The sequence below is a fragment of the Babylonia areolata genome, chromosome 20 (genome assembly GCF_041734735.1).
Source record: "Babylonia areolata isolate BAREFJ2019XMU chromosome 20, ASM4173473v1, whole genome shotgun sequence".
NCBI classification, from domain to species: Eukaryota; Metazoa; Mollusca; class Gastropoda; order Neogastropoda; family Buccinidae; genus Babylonia; species Babylonia areolata.
The window spans coordinates 2,266,076-2,284,687 of NC_134895.1; the positions used below are offsets into that span (position 1 = coordinate 2,266,076).

General features: G+C 41.8%; 2 protein-coding genes across 2 annotated transcripts in view; one reads left to right on the forward strand and one right to left on the reverse strand.

Moving 5' to 3' along the window:
* The window catches only part of LOC143294845 (large ribosomal subunit protein uL13m-like), a 15,706-nt gene extending 5,129 nt beyond the window's left edge, over positions 1–10,577 (forward strand). Inside the window, 4 exon segments of the mRNA XM_076606353.1 lie at positions 3,031–3,117; positions 7,867–7,918; positions 7,921–7,987; positions 10,371–10,577. Of these exon segments, the coding sequence (XP_076462468.1) occupies positions 3,031–3,117; positions 7,867–7,918; positions 7,921–7,987; positions 10,371–10,446 (282 nt within the window). The 3' untranslated portion in view covers positions 10,447–10,577.
* A 3,126-nt stretch (positions 10,578–13,703) lies between these two features.
* Positions 13,704–18,612, reverse strand: part of LOC143294844 (uncharacterized) — a 363,289-nt gene continuing 358,380 nt past the window's right edge. Inside the window, exon 44 of the mRNA XM_076606352.1 lies at positions 13,704–15,007. The gene's annotated coding sequence lies outside the window, so the exon portion shown is untranslated. The remainder of the gene's footprint in view (positions 15,008–18,612) is intronic.

Below are 18,612 nucleotides of genomic sequence, written 5' to 3' on the forward strand. Positions count from 1 at the left end.
GACTGGACTTTGCATAAAACATTTCTAATAGAATGTGAAGATAATCTGGTGTTGTATGATCCATGTGGTGTGATTTGCTGTCAGGTTAGTTCTCTCTCAGTCAGGAACACTCTGAACACTTACACTGAGTGTCAAACTAAGTGTGTTTAATACATGGTTGTGGAGTACTAACCCTTTGAGATTGTTGAATTGACTTGACTAAGTGTTGAAGTGTGTTAGATACTTGTCGTAGAGTATTAACCCTTTGGGATTGTTACACTGACTCAGCTGGGTGTTAAAGTGTGTTTGATACATGGTTGTAGAGTGCTAACCCTTTGGGATTTTTACACTGACTCGACTGACTGTGAAAGTGTGTTTGATACATGGCTGGGGAGTACTAACCCTTTGGGATTTTTACACTGACTCAACTGTGTGTTAAAGTGTCTTTGATGCCTGACCAGCAGCGTAACCCAAGGCGCTTAGTCAGGCCTTGTGTACATTCATATATATATATATTTGTGTACCTATTAGAGTGTTGTTGTTTTTTTGTTTTTTACAGAATTTTACCTGAGGACAACACTTTTGTTGCCATAGGTTCTATTTCAGTGTGCCAAGTGTGCGCTGCACACTGGACCTTGGATTATTATCTCATCTGGATGACTAAATGCTCAGTATGATTTTCCAGTCAAACTTGGGAGAAAGGGCGAGAGCGGGATTTGAACCCAGACCCTCATTGACACTATATGAGGCAGTGTACTTCAGGATAAAGGGCAAGCTGCCTCCATGTGTTACAGATCATGTATGAGGCAGTGTACTTCAGGATAAAGGGCAAGCTGCCTCCTTGTGTTACAGATCATGTATGAGGCAGTGTACTTCAGGATAAAGGGCAAGCTGCCTCCATGTGTTACAGATCATGTATGAGGCAGTGTACTTCAGGATAAAGGGCAAGCTGCCTCCTTGTGTTACAGATCATGTATGAGGCAGTGTACTCCAGGCTAAAGGGCAAGCTGCCTCCATGTGTTACAGATCATGTATGAGGCAGTGTACTTCAGGATAAAGGGCACCCCCTTGTGTTACAGATCATGTATGAGGCAGTGTACTTCAGGCTAAAGGGCAAGCTGCCTCCATGTGTTACAGATCATGTATGAGGCAGTGTACTTCAGGATAAAGGGCAAGCTGCCTCCTTGTGTTAACAGATCATGTATGAGGCAGTGTACTCCAGGCTAAAGGGCAAGCTGCCTCCATGTGTTACAGATCATGTATGAGGCAGTGTACTCCAGGCTAAAGGGCAAGCTGCCTCCTTGTGTTACAGATCATGTATGAGGCAGTGTACTCCAGGCTAAAGGGCAAGCTGCCTCCATGTGTTACAGATCATGTATGAGGCAGTGTACTCCAGGCTAAAGGGCAAGCTGCCCCTTTGTGTTACAGATCATGTATGAGGCAGTGTACTCTAGGCTAAAGGGCAAGCTGCCTCCTTGTGTTACAGATCATGTATGAGGCAGTGTACTCCAGGCTAAAGGGCAAGCTGCCTCCTTGTGTTACAGATAATGTATGAGGCAGTGTACTCCAGGCTAAAGGGCAAGCTGCCTCCTTGTGTTACAGATAATGTATGAGGCAGTGTACTCCAGGCTAAAGGGCAAGCTGCCTCCTTGTGTTACAGATAATGTATGAGGCAGTGTACTCCAGGCTAAAGGGCAAGCTGCCTCCTTGTGTTACAGATCATGTATGAAGTAGTGTACTTCAGGATAAAGGGCAAGCTGCCTCCTTGTGTTACAGATCATGTATGAGGCAGTGTACTCCAGGCTAAAGGGCAAGCTGCCTCCATGTGTTACAGATCATGTATGAGGCAGTGTACTTCAGGATAAAGGGCAAGCTTCCTCCTTGTGTTACAGATCATGTATGAAGCAGTGTACTTCAGGATAAAGGGCAAGCTTCCTCCTTGTGTTACAGATCATGTATGAGGCAGCGTACTCCAGGATAAAGGGCAAGCTGCCTCCTTGTGTTACAGATCATGTATGAGGCAGTGTACTTCAGGATAAAGGGCAAGCTGCCTCGTTGTGTTACAGATCATGTATGAGGCAGTGTACTTCAGGATAAAGGGCAAGCTGCCTCCTTGTGTTACAGATCATGTATGAAGCAGTGTACTCCAAGCTAAAGGGCAAGCTGCCTCCTTGTGTTACAGATCATGTATGAAGCAGTGTACTTCAGGATAAAGGGCAAGCTGCCTCCTTGTGTTACAGATCATGTATGAAGTAGTGTACTTCAGGCTAAAGGGCAAGCTGCCTCCTTGTGTTACAGATCATGTATGAGGCAGTGTACTCCAGGTTAAGGGCAAGCTGCCTCCTTGTGTTAACAGATCATGTATGAGGCAGCGTACTTCAGGATAAAGGGCAAGCTGCCTCCTTGTGTTACAGATCATGTATGAAGCAGTGTACTTCAGGATAAAGGGCAAGCTGCCTCCTTGTGTTGCAGATCATGTATGAGGCAGTGTACTTCAGGATAAAGGGCAAGCTGCCTCCTTGTGTTTCAGATCATGTATGAGGGAGCGTACTTCAGGATAAAGGGCAAGCTGCCTCCTCGTGTTACAGATCATGTATGAGGGAGCGTACTTCAGGATAAAGGGCAAGCTGCCTCCTTGTGTTACAGATCATGTATGAGGCAGTGTACTTCAGGCTAAAGGGCAAGCTGCCTCCTTGTGTTACAGATCATGTATGAAGCAGTGTACTCCAGGTTAAGGGCAAGCTGCCTCCTTGTGTTACAGATCATGTATGAGGCAGTGTACTTCAGGATAAAGGGCAAGCTGCCTCCTTGTGTTACAGATCATGTATGAGTCAGTGTACTTCAGGATAAAGGGCAAGCTGCCTCCTTGCGTTACAGATCGTGTATGAGGCAGCGTACTTCAGGCTAAAGGGCAAGCTGCCTCCTTGTGTTACAGATCATGTATGAAGCAGTGTACTTCAGGATAAAGGGCAAACTGCCCCTTTGTGTTACAGATCATGTATGAAGCAGTGTACTTCAGGATAAAGGGCAAGCTGCCTCCTTGTGTTACAGATCATGTATGAAGCAGTGTACTCCAGGCTAAAGGGCAACCTGCTGAGAAGAGGCATGGTCCGACGTCTGCATCTCTTCCCTGATGACGTATGTGTTTGAAACTTTTTATCGTCTTTTCACGCATTCATGACATGTGGTAGTTATCTTTAAGAATTGAGACAACAACAAAAACTAACAACCACAGAAGAAAACAAAACAAAAAAAATTAGATGAAGAAAAAAAAAAGTGAAAGATAGGGATGAATAAAATATATACAGAGATGCCAACTGTTATAATTTTGTTGTATTTTGTTATGTTTGATCACAGTTTGTTCCAAAGTTACGCCAATGTAAAAATTGTTCTGACAAGTTCATTTTCGACTACATATAACATGGTTACATGCTTTCCTGTCTTAACATTACCCAGACGCACTAGACCTATCGATGACGCCGCCAGAGCAGTCACTGCTAACTTTGGTTTCATCCTGTCTTAACATTACCCAGACACACTAGACCTGTGGATCACGACACCAGGGCAATCACTACCAACTTTGGTTTCATCCTGTCTTAACATTACCCAGACACACTAGACCTGTGGATCACGACACCAGGGCAATCACTACCAACTTTGGTTTCATCCTGTCTTAACATTACCCAGACACACTAGACCTATGGATCATGACACCAGGGCAATCACTACCAACTTTGGTTTCATCCTGTCTTAACATTACCCAGACACACTAGACCTGTGGATCACAACGCCAGGGCAATCACTACCAACTTTGGTTTCATCCTGTCTTAACATTACCCAGACACACTAGACCTATGGATCATGACGCCAGGGCAATCACTACTAACTTTGGTTTCATCCTGTCTTAACATTACCCAGACGCACTGGACTATCGATCATGAGGCCAGGGCAGTCACTACTAACCTTGGTTTCATCCTGTCTTAACATTACCCAGACACACTAGACCTATGGATCATGACGCCAGGGCAATCACTACTAACTTTGGTTTCATCCTGTCTTAACATTACCCAGACACACTAGACCTATGGATCATGACGCCAGGGCAATCACTACTAACTTTGGTTTCATCCTGTCTTAACATTACCCAGACACACTAGACCTATGGATCATGACGCCAGGGCAATCACTACTAACTTTGGTTTCATCCTGTCTTAACATTACCCAGACACACTAGACCTATGGATCATGACACCAGGGCAATCACTACCAACTTTGGTTTCATCCTGTCTTAACATTACCCAGACACACTAGACCTATGGATCATGACACCAGGGCAATCACTACCAACTTTGGTTTCATCCTGTCTTAACATTACCCAGACACACTAGACCTATGGATCACAACGCCAGGGCAATCACTACTAACTTTGGTTTCATGTCATGATGCTCAGTTCATTTGCACGCATGTTTACATTGTTTGTATGCCTTCTAGATAAAATGTATGTTTGCTGATCTGGCTCGGAGTCTTTCCTGATTATTCTGTGAACACTGGACAGAAGTTGGCATCTCTGTATATATATATATATAGAATACATGGTGAAAGAGATAAAGATGATTAAAAAAAAAAAAGCAGATGATAAGAACAAAAAAACAAGATACAAACTGCAGAGACAGAACACCAACAGGTAGAAACACAGAGAAGAACTCCACTTCTGTTTTGTCTCTCACAGCAAAGCTTTGGGCATACCAATACAGATATTCTAAATGATGAGATGAATCAGATATAATGACGTTCGTCCTTTGTATTTGAAGATGACCATAGTTTCAAAAATCAGATGGAAGATCTGTTGCTGTGGGTAATGGAGGTGATTGATGAGGCAACTCCGGGCCCTGAAGACTCACCCACATGTGGGACACAAGTGAGTGGGTGCTGTCTTGGCAGTGGATACACTTTTGTTGTGCCTTGGTGATGCACCTGGCTTCAGCTGCATGTCCTGTGGTGATCATGCCACACCAGGCTAGATGGCAAGCATCTCCCACGTGTTGATGTAGACACCCAGGTCTTTGAAGGAAGCTTTGAGGCAGTCTTTGTTGCGTTTCTTCTGCCCTGCAACTGAGTGCTTGCCCTGACACAGTTCTCGATACAACAGCTGCTTAGGCAGTCGACTGTCTGGCATTCTGACCATAATTATGTCCAGCCAGCCTGGCTTGGGATTTCTGCAGGAGGGTGTAGATGCTACAGAGGCCAGCTCAGTCCAGGACTTCCATGTCAGGGACTTTGTCCTGCCACCTGATGTGGAGGAGTCTGCAAAGTCAGCTGAGGTGGAAGCGATTGAGCTGTTTGGCATGTCTGCTGTAGACAGTCTGGGTCTGGGCATAAAGAAGGGTGGAAAGGACCACTGCACTGTAGACCTTCAGTTTGGTGGTAGTGCTGAGTCCTCTCCACTACAGACGTTCTCACAGTCTCCCAGTGGCGGCACTGGCTTTGGTGATCCTGTTGTTGACCTCAGCGTCTTTGTCCATTGCATGAGAGAACGTGCTGCCCAGGTTGTTGAAGTTGTCGACTGCCTGGTGGTACTGTCCCTTCACTGTGATGTGCGGCTTCTGGTATGACTTTCCTGGGGCAGGCTGGTACATAATTTCAGTCTTATTGGTGCTGATGGTGAGGCAGAAGTTGTCACAGGCTTGTGAGAAGCAGTCCATTTCACACTGCATCTTCTCCTCTGTGCTGGCGTTGAGTCATCAGCAAACAAGAAGTCTCTGTGACAGTCTCTTTCACCTTTGTAACAGCCTGCAGGTGCCTGAGGTTGAACAATCTGCTGCCAGTCCTGTACCTGACGTGGATTCCTTCTTCACAGTCACGGAAGGCATCAGTTAGCATGGCAGAGAATGCAGAGAGTCAGGGCTAAAACGCAGCCTTGTTTGACGCTGTTTGTCACTGGGAAGGCGTGTGATTCGTGTCTGTCATACAGAACTTTCACCATCATGCCGTCATGGAACTGCCGAACAATTGTGATGAACTAGCTGGGGCAACCAAACTTCTCCATGATCTTCCACAAGCGTCCTCTGCTGACTATATTGAAAGCCTTTGTCAGATCGACAAGTTCATGAAAAGGTCGCTGTGTTGCTCCTGGCATTTTTCCACTGCCACAACAGCACCCATTCACTTGTGTCCCACATGTGGGCAAGCCTTCAGGGCCCAGATTGGCCTGATCAGTCAGCTCTGGACCCACAGCCACCAATCTTCCATATATTTGAAGCCATGGTCATCTTCAAATTCGAAGGACGAACATCGTGTGTCAGTTAAAATCTCTGTGTCCATGTATGTAAAATGTGTGTGTTAACTGATTGCTCTGTGTCCATTTGTGTATAATGTGTCAACTTATTTCTATATGTTCATGTATGTATAATGTGCCAACTGATTTCCTTGTGTCTATGTATAATGTGTCAACTGATTACTGTATGTTCAGGCATGTATAATGTATCAACTGATTACTCTGTATCTGTGTATGTGTAATGCATCAACTGGTGTCTGTATGTCTAGGTATGTATAATGTGTCAACTGATTTATCTGTATCCATGTAATAATGCTATGTTGACTGATTTCTGTCCATGTATGTATAATGTGTCAACTAATTTCTGTTTGTTTGTTCGTGTGTTGATTGTGTGTTGACTGATTTCTGTTCATGTTTATATAATGTGTCAACTGATTACTCTGTATCTATGTGTGTATAATGTGTCAACTAATTACTCTGTATCCATGTGTCATTGTATGTATAATGTGTCAACTAATTACTGTGTCCACACGTGTATGATGTGTCAACTAATTACTCTGTATCCATGTGTGTATAATGTGTCAACTAATTACTCTGTGTCCATGTGTGTATAATGTGTCAACTAATTACTCTGTGTCCATGTGTGTATAATGTGTCAACTAATTACTCTGTGTCCATGTGTGTATAATGTGTCAACTAATTACTCTGTGTTCATGTGTGTATAATGTGTCAACTGATTACTCTGTATCCATGTGTGTATAATGTGTCAACTAATTACTCTGTGTTCATGTGTGTATAATGTGTCAACTAATTACTCTGTGTCCACACATGTATGTGTCAACTAATTACTCTGTATCCATGTGTCATTGTGTGTATAATGTGTCAACTAATTACTCTGTGTCCACACATGTATAATGTGTCAACTAATTACTCTGTGTCCACACTTGTATAATGTGTCAACGAATACTCTGTGTCCATGTGTGTATAATGTGTCAACTAATTACTCTGTATCCATGTGTGTATGATGTGTCAACTCATTACTCTGTATCCATGCGTGTATAATGTGTCAACTGATTACTCTGTGTTCATGTGTGTATAATGTGTCAACTGATTACTCTGTGTTCATGTGTGTATAATGTGTCAACTAATTACTCTGTATCCATGTGTGTATAATGTGTCAACTAATTACTCTGTGTCCATGTGTGTATAATGTGTCAACTAATTACTCTGTATCCATGTGTGTATAATGTGTCAACTAATTACTCTGTGTCCATGTGTGTATAATGTGTCAACTAATTTGTGTCCATGTGTGTATAATGTGTCAACTAATTACTCTGTATCCATGCGTGTATAATGTGTCAACTAATTAATCTGTGTCCATGTGTGTATAATGTGTCAACTAATTACTCTGTATCCATGCGTGTATAATGTGTCAACTAATTACTCTGTATCCATGCGTGTATAATGTGTCAACTAATTACTCTGTGTCCATGTGTGTATAATGTGTCAACTAATTACTCTGTATCCATGCGTGTATAATGTGTCAACTACTCTGTATCCATGTGTGTAGAATGTGCCGACTGATTTCCTCGTGGTCTGTGTCCTGTCCACAGAACGTTCCGGAGGAGCTGATGGCCAACGTGTCTGACCAGATCTGCCAGGTGCAGGAGATCCCAAACGTCTGGACGAGTACTCTGAGCAGGAGATTGAGCAGTTCCCCAAGCTGTTTGACTGGTTAGTCACATTGCACGTCTGCCCTGCATCTGTTTGTTTCACTTTCAGTTTCTCAAGGAGGTGTCACTGTGTTCGGAAAAGTCTGTGTATATGCTACACCACATCTGCCAGGCTGATGGCTGACAGCAGCACAACCCAACACCCTTGTCAGGCCTTGAGTGCATGCTAATATATTTGTGTACCTATCAGAGCGGATTTCTTGTTATATAATTTTTCCAGCGGACAACACTCTTGTTGCCATGGGTTCTTTTCCAGTTCGTGAAGTGCCTGCTGCACACGGGACCTGGCTTTATCGTCCCATCCGAAAGACTAGACGCTCAGTTTGATTTTCCAGTCAGACTTAGGAGAAAGGGCGAGAGCGGGATTCAAACCCACACCCTCACTGTCTGTATTGGCAGCTGAGTGTCTTAACCATTCTGCCACCTTCCTCTTTCCTTGCTTCTGCCGATACAGAGTCCGTAAGGGTCTGGGTTTCGAACCCGCTCTTGCCTTTTCTTTCAAGTTTGGAAAATCAGACTGAGCCTCTAGTCCTTCGGATGACGATAAAGCCAGGTTCTGTGTGCAGCACACACTTGACGTGCTTTGAGAAAAACAAAAAAACATGGCAACGAGAGTGTTGTCCTCTGGCAAAATTCTGTAGAAGAAATCCACTCTGATTGGTACACAAATATATATATATATATACATGCACGCAAGGCCTGTCTAGGCAGGTTGAGTCGTGCTGCTGGTCAGGCATTTGCTTAATGGATGTGGTGTAGCATATACGGATTTGTCCGAATGCAATGGTGCCTTCTTGAGAAACTGAAATTTTCCTGTTAGTTGGTCATGTTTTGGAGGGTATTTTATTTCACTCCAGTTTACAGGGGTCATACAGGGTTTTTGTTTGTTTGCTTGTTTTGTTTTTAATTCAGTATAATTACAAAATGACATACCCTTAAGTCCTTAAAAGTCTACTTTTTTACTTTTATTTTTATAAATACAGAGGTTTGTTAAGTTAATGGCACTCTTTGATCATTTCTGTCAGCAACTAATAAAATGCATAGCAGCCAAATGTTACATTTGAGTTTGAAATTGAAATTAGAATATTGATAATTACTAAAGAAAAAAACAAGAAATAAACAACAAAAACACTCAAAAGAATCTTTCCAGCCAAGATCACTGTTCTTATCTTTGTAGTTTCATTTAAGGGGCAGAAGGCACCACTCGGAATACTGTGCCTTTCCTCAAGGTTCCTGATGTGAAGTTTTGAAGTTCTGCTCTTATGTTTTTTTAATTTTGTGATGAAAAAGTCTCTACGAATCCCACCTTTAAATGAAAGAACGAAATGTTTACAGAGTTTAAGTTTGTCTTAAAAGTGTTGCTGTGTGTACTCTGGTCTGCGTATGCACCATCGAACTTGCTAAATCAGAAGGCTAAGTCACACAGAGGAGACGACAGAATAAACCATCACATTGAACAGAATTACATAGTAAAGTTACAAATTGGACAGAAAAGAAGACAGATCAGAGTGAAACATTGCTTCATGGAAAAAAGATGAACCTAGTGGCAGACTTGTGTTGGTCAGGTTTCAAGAGCTAACATGTGTTCCAAATTGATTTATTTTTATTGGTTGGCTTTTTTCTGGAAAAAAAAGGACTCCCAAGACCGAAAAGTGCGGGAGGAGGATTCAGTGGAGGAGTGTGAATTACATTGACAGGTGCTTTGCAAGAGGAAGGCTTGATCTGCTGAGAATGGTCAAGTGCATTTAACAGAAAAAGTTCAGATGTGTGCTTCCTTAATGTTCTCAGATTTCACTTAACTTTTGCCTTTGTCCATCTGTTTGGCTGAAAGGCCCATTTTATATATTCCCCTCCCCACACTTTTTGTGTTTTTTTGTTGTTTTAGTTGAGAGAGCCTGTCGTAGCAGCAGTGCTGACAGGAGAAATAGTGGAATCCTCTTTTTGTGTTTTATCATATGGAGGCGACGTGGCACAATGGGTGAGTCATTGGACTGCTGATCCAGTGTTGTTCACCAGTGACCGGGACTGAGGCCCTTTTTCAGCATGGTGCCGTGTCCTCAGGGAAACTGAAGGCAGTTGTAGTCCCATTTTCCTCACTCCACCACCTAGGTGTGAATGGGTACCGGACTGATCTGGGAAGGTTAAAATGGTGGAAGGAGAGGATTGGTCCATGCCTTCATTTAACAAGCGTTCGCACAATGGATGTGAATTCACGGCCATGATGGCTCAAAAGGCTGTGAGACCTTTAATCTTTTAATCTGTTGTAATTGAGCAGTTCAGACGCAAATGACAAGTGTTTACTGTGGATCACGTTTATGTGTAATTTATGTGTTATAGTGGTATTTATTTTGAAGAGAAACTGTGCTTTTGTGGGGTTTTTTCAGGCCAGAAGACTTTGTGAAGGACGAGTACAAGAGACACATGACGAAGAAGAAACCCAAGCGACGCTACACTGTCTGAGGTTCATGGCTTGGCTCTGGTTTTGTTTCGTGTGTTGGCGTTGCGGTGTGCAGTTTGTGTTATGTGTCTGTGTGTGTGTGAGTGGGAAGTATGTGTGAAGAGAAGTGAATAAAGAGAGAGTGTCCATGGTTTGTTCACGTTTTCAAATTTTGACTTTTTTCAAAGATGATGGTAAACTTTTGTCTTTCATGTAGTCATGGAGACAGAGGGATGATATGATGATATGGTTTTTTTGGTTTTTTGCCCCTCCTCACAGTTACATATTTCCTGTTTTCTAGGATCGTCACAATGACAGGTTTAGTTAGCTTACTTACATCAGTGAGTGGAAAGCAATAGCAAGCAGTGGACTTGCACTTGGACATTTGTGATGTCAGCAGAAGAGGCAACACTGCTCAAAGTGGTGCGTTTTACTTAACACGATTTATCCTTTTTGTGCAGTTTAACTTCAACTTGACAGGTGTGTGTGTGTGTGTGTGTGACGTAACTGCAACATGACAGGTGCAGAGATGCCAACTGTTAACGATTTTGCTGAATCTTGTTACGCTCGATTGCAGTTTGTTCTGCCATTATGCCAATGTCAAAATTATTCCGATGAGTTTATTTTCGACTGCATAGCATGGTCACATGCTTTCCTGTCCCAACATTACCCAGACGCACTAGACTATCGATCATGAGGCCAGGGCAGTCACTACTAACCTTGGTCTCATCCTGTCTCAACATTACCCAGACGCACTAGATTATCGATCATGAGGCCAGGGCAGTCACTACTAACCTTGGTCTCATCCTGTCTCAACATTACCCAGACGCACTAGACTATCGATCATGAGGCCAGGGCAGTCACTACTAACCTTGGTCTCATCCTGTCTCAACATTACCCAGACGCACTAGACCTATCGATCATGAGGCCAGGGCAGTCACTACTAACCTTGGTCTCATCCTGTCTCAACATTACCCAGACGCACTAGACCTATCGATCATGAGGCCAGGGCAGTCACTACTAACCTTGGTCTCATCCTGTCTCAACATTACCCAGACGCACTAGACCTATCGATCATGAGGCCAGGGCAGTCACTACTAACCTTGGTCTCACGTGATGATGCTCAGCTAATGGCGGTGCGTGTTTACACTGAAACAGCATTGAGTGGACCAGTCAGCTTAATCGTCAAAAGAGGAAGCTAGCCAGGGATACAGAGGGGAGGTAACCTACTTTCGGGAGGTTATCGGCCACAGCTACTTTCGTTTTCTCCACATAGGCGGATAGTAGTTTGCACAGGACAGGAATCGGACTCCCTGCCAGAGTCTGCACTAGTGGGTCACGGTAAGTATGTTAGATCAACGTAATTTTAGGAAGAAAATTTTCTTTTGCTGATGTGGTCCAAGTGTTCCTACCAAAAATTCAGAATTTTCCTACCAAATGATTGTTCCTAAAAACACTTGACAGGGGTTGGCATCTCTGTATTTTCAGAGTTACAACAAGTGATAGACATGAAACTTGTGGGCCTGTTGCTGGGTCTTTCCTTACTGGTTCACAGCCTGTCATGGCTGGTGTGCAAGTTTGTTGTTTGGTAATTATTCAGGGCTTTGGAAGAGGGGTGTGTGTGTGTTGACTGCAACTTGACAGGTGTGTGAATGTGTGTGTCTTAACTGCAACTTGACAGGTGTGTGTATGTGTGTGCTTGTCCTAACTGCAACATGACAGAAATCAGAGGTAGGTTGTGTGTGTGTGTCTTAATTGCAACATGACAGGGTGTGTAATCAGTTTAGAAAAGAGTGGCTTAAAAAGTTATCTCAGGACATATCTGCTATTCCTGTAATGTCAGAGCAGTGTGCAATAAAAACTTCTCTGTGAGGGATAGTTAAACAAATTATTGGCCTTGCTCTATAGATTCCAGTGGCAAGACAGAATCTGAGTGCATTGGTTCAAATCTCACTCCCGACACTCCCAAGGTCCCATGTGCATAGCACAAGTAAAACCCCACAGTGATAAAAGGGTTGCCCATGGCAAAATTATGCAGGGAGGAAATAAAAAAAAAATAAAAAAGAGTGGCACTCTCACTGCAGCGACATACTTTCCCTTGGGAGAACAGCCTGAATTTCACACAGAGAAATGTGTTGTCATTGTGACAAGAGAGTAGTAATACAATGCAATCATTATTCTGTGTTACTATGCCCAGTACACATCCCTCTGTGTGTCACCGGTCAACCCAGTTGATGCATCCTTCACACACTATCTCTTCCTCACATTGTTGACAGACATACACACAACACCACACAGTTCATGGTTTCTAAACAGAGATCTGAACAATAACTGTTCATTTCTTTTCTTTTCTCTCTCTTTTTTTCTTCTTAAAAAAACAATGTACATAATTATAAGGCATTCTGTGTTCAGAATATGTATTGTATAATCAACAACACATTGACTCGATTTCATGGTCTGAAAGAGCAGTCCAACTTGTGCAGAAAGAGCCGGTCGCTCAGGCATCAGTTTGTGTGACATAGCAGTTAGATGTTGCATTGTACGGGCAGAATCTACCAAAGTTGATGATGCGATATGTTCAGGGATAACCCGACCGAAAGCAAAATGCTGTCATCTGACAAGGGGGGGAAGGTAAATTACATCAAGGGGGAAAAACCAGTTTCAGGCCTTCCCCTCCTCATCCATTAAAAAAAAAAAATATATCAAGGAGAAAACAAAAAAAATCCCCAATAACAGCTAGTCCAGTATAAAAAAAAAAAGAGAGAGAGACAAAGTCGGTACCAGACCCATACCAGTTAGTCGCACTCTTTATCTACAACCTATTAATATCATTGTGCACAACTTAATGATGATGCAGAGACTATACAGCACATTAGCCATTTCATTCTCTTTGTCTTTTTAATCTTCCAAGCATTTTTATTCTGTCCTCTAAATAGTTAATTATCACTCTCGCCCTCTTTCTCTTTACATCGCATGTTTCTTTCCAGACCTTTTGTTGTTCATTCATAGTCAGAACTGACCGCTTTTTGGGGCAAATATTTTATTCAAGGCGGCTTTTCTTTTTCTTTTTCTTTTTTTTCCTTTCTTTTTTTGGTTCTCAGAAGCAAAGTGATTAAAAGCCGTAAAGGGAAAGGGCATTTAATTCCCTCTTTCTCACATTGTCCTGTATCTGCACTGCTCTTTCAGGTTACAAACATTTCTGTGGGGATTCAAACGGCTGTGCAATTTATCCTGTAGAAATAAATACTATGTCCTCCCGGTACTTCCGTGTGTACCTGGTGGGTGGAGGGGGGGGGGGGGGGGGGGACAAGAAACGGAGGAAACATGGGGCACATAATATAGTGGGGTGGAGACGAGGGGACTAAACTGTTAACAAGGTACACATTTCATTGTACTCATTTTCACAGTTCACCTACACAGTTGTGTAAAAATAAAAAAAATTAAAAAAAACTTTAAATACAGACCAAGGCACAAGAAAAAATTCCCCCCTCCCTCCCTCCCCCCCCAAAAAAAAACAACAACAAAAAAATATGTAAATATTATACAGTCCTGTAACAAACTAGACCATCGCAAAATGTTGCCGAAATCGATATGAAAGGCAAAGCATACCTTTACTATCATCACATTTTATAACAGTTATAATGGCAGTGGTATAAGCAGTGATAGCCAAGTTGGGCATTCATTTACAAACACACACACAAAAAAAAGTTAAATGCACTACAAGATAAAAAGTTACATTTTTTATGAACCATCATGATATAATTGATGTCAAACTGACATCCAATATAAACATAAATATATCATGTTAAATGGATTGAAAGGACCAAAAAATATACCTTATGTTAAACAAATAAAATGAAAAAGGAAAGAAAGAAGAGGGGTTAACATAAAATACTAAACAATTTGCCTTCGCATGCAGTAATCCAGTAATAATCAACCATAAGGTAGAAACAATATCATTTCTAAACATAATCACATTTTCTATTTAACAAAAGAAAGAACAAACAAACAAAAAACACACAAGTATTATTATTCTAGCACACAAGTTCCACATCATTCTTTCACAGAATAATTTTGGAAAAACAAAACAAAACGACAAAAGAACAGGAAAGAAAGAGAGAGAGAAGAGAAAGGAAGGTCGCTCATGGAATCATGAAGAAAAAAACCAGCACCAAGTTTTGTAGATGCAAGGCCGCAGGCAGATGTCTGCGCCATCTAACCTTGCTGAGTGTAGTGTGCAGCGTGTGTGTGTGTGTGTGTCCCATGGTACACACTTCAACTAGTGGGGGCCTGCTTCCTCTCCTTGTCAAGACCCTTCCACTGTGTACTGTGCACTACACACATGAGGTCGGTCGTGTCCCAACACACAATGAACACATTCGTGTCATGACTGTCGCTCGTCACCATGACATTAGTACTGATGATGATGATGACGATGATGTCCGTCCACTGCCGCACATATAAAGTGTCATCCCCAAGTCTCCATTCGTTTCACAGAAAAAGTATTTTTTCTGGCAGTCGGTGCTGCCATTGTCTCTGTTGTCTGGTGGCCAGCAGATGTGGCACTGGTGGCTGTGCAAGGTGCTTGTCACAATTTAAAAAAAAAAAAAAAAAGCAATAAAAAAGTGAAGTTTCACGGATGTCCATTCTCATCACTGCTGACAGCACCACCCACAATGACGACCAGTCAGACGAACACCCCCAAGGACCCAGAGATAACATTAGTCCAGCCTGCCTGCCTCGCCTGTAGCTCAAGAGTACACTAACAGTAACAACTAACACATACAACTGAACTTAGAGCAGGTTTGTAGCACTCAGCAAGCACACTAACATCTAACACATACTATTAAACTTAACGAGTTTGTACTCAACGAGTACACTAATGGCTAACACATACAACTGAACTTAAGAGCAGGTGTGTACTCAATGAGTACACTAACAGCTAACACATACAAATGAACTTAGAGCAGGTTTGTACCCAACAAGTACACTAACGGCTAACACATACAACTGAACTTAAGAGCAGATTTATGCTGAACGAGTACACTAACAGCTAACATACTACTGAACTTAAAGAGTAGGTTTGTAGTCACGAGTACACTAACAACAAAACACAAAGGTTGTGAAAGATTCAGGAAAGGGAAAACAATGCCAAAATTTCCCAGAAATAATTAACTGATCAATCATGCAGTAAGGGAAGTGGAAGCCAACTACAAACGCCACTCAGTACCAGTAAAGGGAGGTCACACACACACACACACTGCTGTGATGACACACACAGTTCATACTGAACATTACAATCAGCATCACAGTGAACACCTCTTTATGTCAGTGCAGGGTGTGACAGCAGCACTAAACAACAAAAGACCAAGTCAGGCAAAGTGCTATCACAATGTCAGTCACAGGCAGAATGGCAAGATGCATTACAAGACGGAATGGCCGGTGTTTCAAGAAGGGCTGAACCAGAGACAAGGACCCCACAAGAAAACTCCACACGCACAGTTAGGGTCTACACACTCCAGTTACCATACAACACATGCTGATTAGTCAGCTGAGAATCCTTGTGTAGAAGCCAATGTATGGTATTACAGACAGTTGTGTTCGACCATTACCATCATAACAGCAAAGAAGGCAACTGCTGTGCCGACTATTTGGGTTAAAATTTGGTTATAGGGGAGTGTCCTGTCCAAGTTTTCCCCAACCTCTTGGCAAAGCGGAAGCAATCCTACCTTATATGAATTTCTATATTGGCTCCCACACCTCCCCCATCACACACCACCCCATCCATTCATTTAACTTTGTTTCAGAACTTTTGTTTCAACCTTGAGATATACACTTGGGCTGGCTGGCCTCTGGCTGCAAACTTTCTAGTGTTATGAAAAACCAGTCACTCCCACAAATGAAAATTTAAAGTTCAATGACCTATCTATGCCTGTTCCAGTTTCATTCGTTATCACTGTCTGAATCGGTTTTTATAAAAAGCTCTGCCCCCCTCAATAGATATGAAAGAATCTGACTTCCAGATCAATATTTTACACACAGAGGCTCTCGGCAATAACATTCCACTTGTCTTGTAAAAATGAATCTTTCGTTAAATACTTTGTAGTGTTTCTGTATAAATCATTTCAGAGGAGAAACATTGAGCTGATATTATGATATTATTCAAATACACAGTATTCATGAATTATACCTATAATATTTATGTGCACATTAATATCTGATAAGTGTCTTATCTCTGTGTAACCCCTCCAAATGGGGCCATGGCCTTTCTAACTAAAGCATTGTTATTGTTAACAATATTCAAGGGGGTAAGAGGTAACCTGCTCACTGCCATAAAAAAAAAAGGAGGGGGGAAGGGGGGGGCAATAGTAATGGCATGGCTGGAACGATGGTTTGTCTCAGCAGTGGAGGTCGGGGTGCCGCCACTCTACAACGACGACAGTGTTGGTGATCTAACTTACTGCCATGAAATTCTAAGGACACAGCTCATGATTAAAAAGAAGAAAATTATTTATAGGAAATAACATCATGTAATTCTAAGATGAAATAAATGCATACCGTTCAATTTTAAGGACATTGTGAAAACAACTTCTTGAGTGAAATAAATTATTACCATGATATTCTAAGATGAAATAAGCTTCACAACCAGAAATTCTAAGGAGACTGAAAAACAAAAACAAGAAAAAGTATGTGACGCAACATTTTACCAGGAAACTCTGAGGAAGGATGGTGGAACACCCTTTTTCTGTTACATGAAAGGAGTGACCAACATTTCTACTAGAAGAATGTAAGTTTAGGAAAGCTGACTCAGTAAAAGAATAGTGTTACAGTAGATGCGTGCTTGTCCATACACATTACACACACACATACACACACACACACACAAGAATGTTCTGAAGTATGTCACCAACATTTTCAGAGAAGACTTCTGTGACCAACTTTTTTTTTTAGAATAAATTCACTCATTTATAATGCCGTTGACCCATGTTAGAAGAAAAAAAATTATGATAACCTGACAAGAAAAGGTCACAGGACAGAAATTAACAACAAATAATTGTATAAGAAGAATCATAAATAAACATTGGCCCATGCTTTCAAAATCATCATTTGCTTGATAAATCCTGTAAAAAAACCCAAAAAACAAAAAAACGAACCAACAAACAAAAACAAAACAAAAAAACAAAGCCTGGTTTGAATAAGAATGAAAGGAAGAGAAAAGAAAGACATTAGAAAAATAATAAACATTTCCCCCCCAGGCATGGAGCGATATGGCAGACAGAGGTAAGAAAGCAGATGGAATGACAAGTCGATCAAGTCACACAGACTATATTACCAAAGTACCGCATGCAGCACTGAACAGCAACAGTCAAGGGAACCAATCTTTTAACAAAAAGAACAACAAAAAAAAAGAAATGCAACAGAAAAATTATACTACATATTTGGAAGAGAAAAAGAAAGGGTAGTAGTGCTATAGATATAAATATTCTTTATGATAAAAGTATTTCAGAACCAAATGCCTGCACACACACACACACACACACACGGCATAAAGACACCTCTCAACCTCTGCAGCTTGAAAGCAGCCAGCAACAGGCAACATAATTTTCAGGTGAACCACACTTTTAGCAGGAACGCCCCCTTGTTTTTTTGTTGATGTTGTAAGTATGAAAATCAATTTATGCCAGGAAATCACAAGGAATCTGAAGTTTCAGTGAAAACAAGTTTTTAAACATGGGAACCAGTGCTGACCATTCCAAGAAGAAAACAGCACCATAAAAGAACACCAAGTGTGAAACCAGGAGGCACCTTGGCCACAAGCACTGAACCAATTTCCTGGGCTGTACCGCATGATGCTGGCTCACACACAAATCATTTTGGATCTATAATTACTGGCAAGCATGTGCATGTTATTAAGAAACTAGCTTCATATTAGATAGCCTGAAACTATGTTGGTATGGCCACAAAGCAAAAGTCAATAGCTAGCCTTGCTAAAACAATCCTCAAGAAACTGCTGAGGGGAGATGGAGGGGAAGACAAGACAAAACAACAACAGCACACAAATAAAAATACATAAAAACAAACATACAAAGAAAACCCAACCAACTGACAATTTCACAGAATGGACAGGAAAACCATTTGTAGAGACCCAGGCTTTGCCACACAACCTGGAGGAATCTGATGAACAGTTC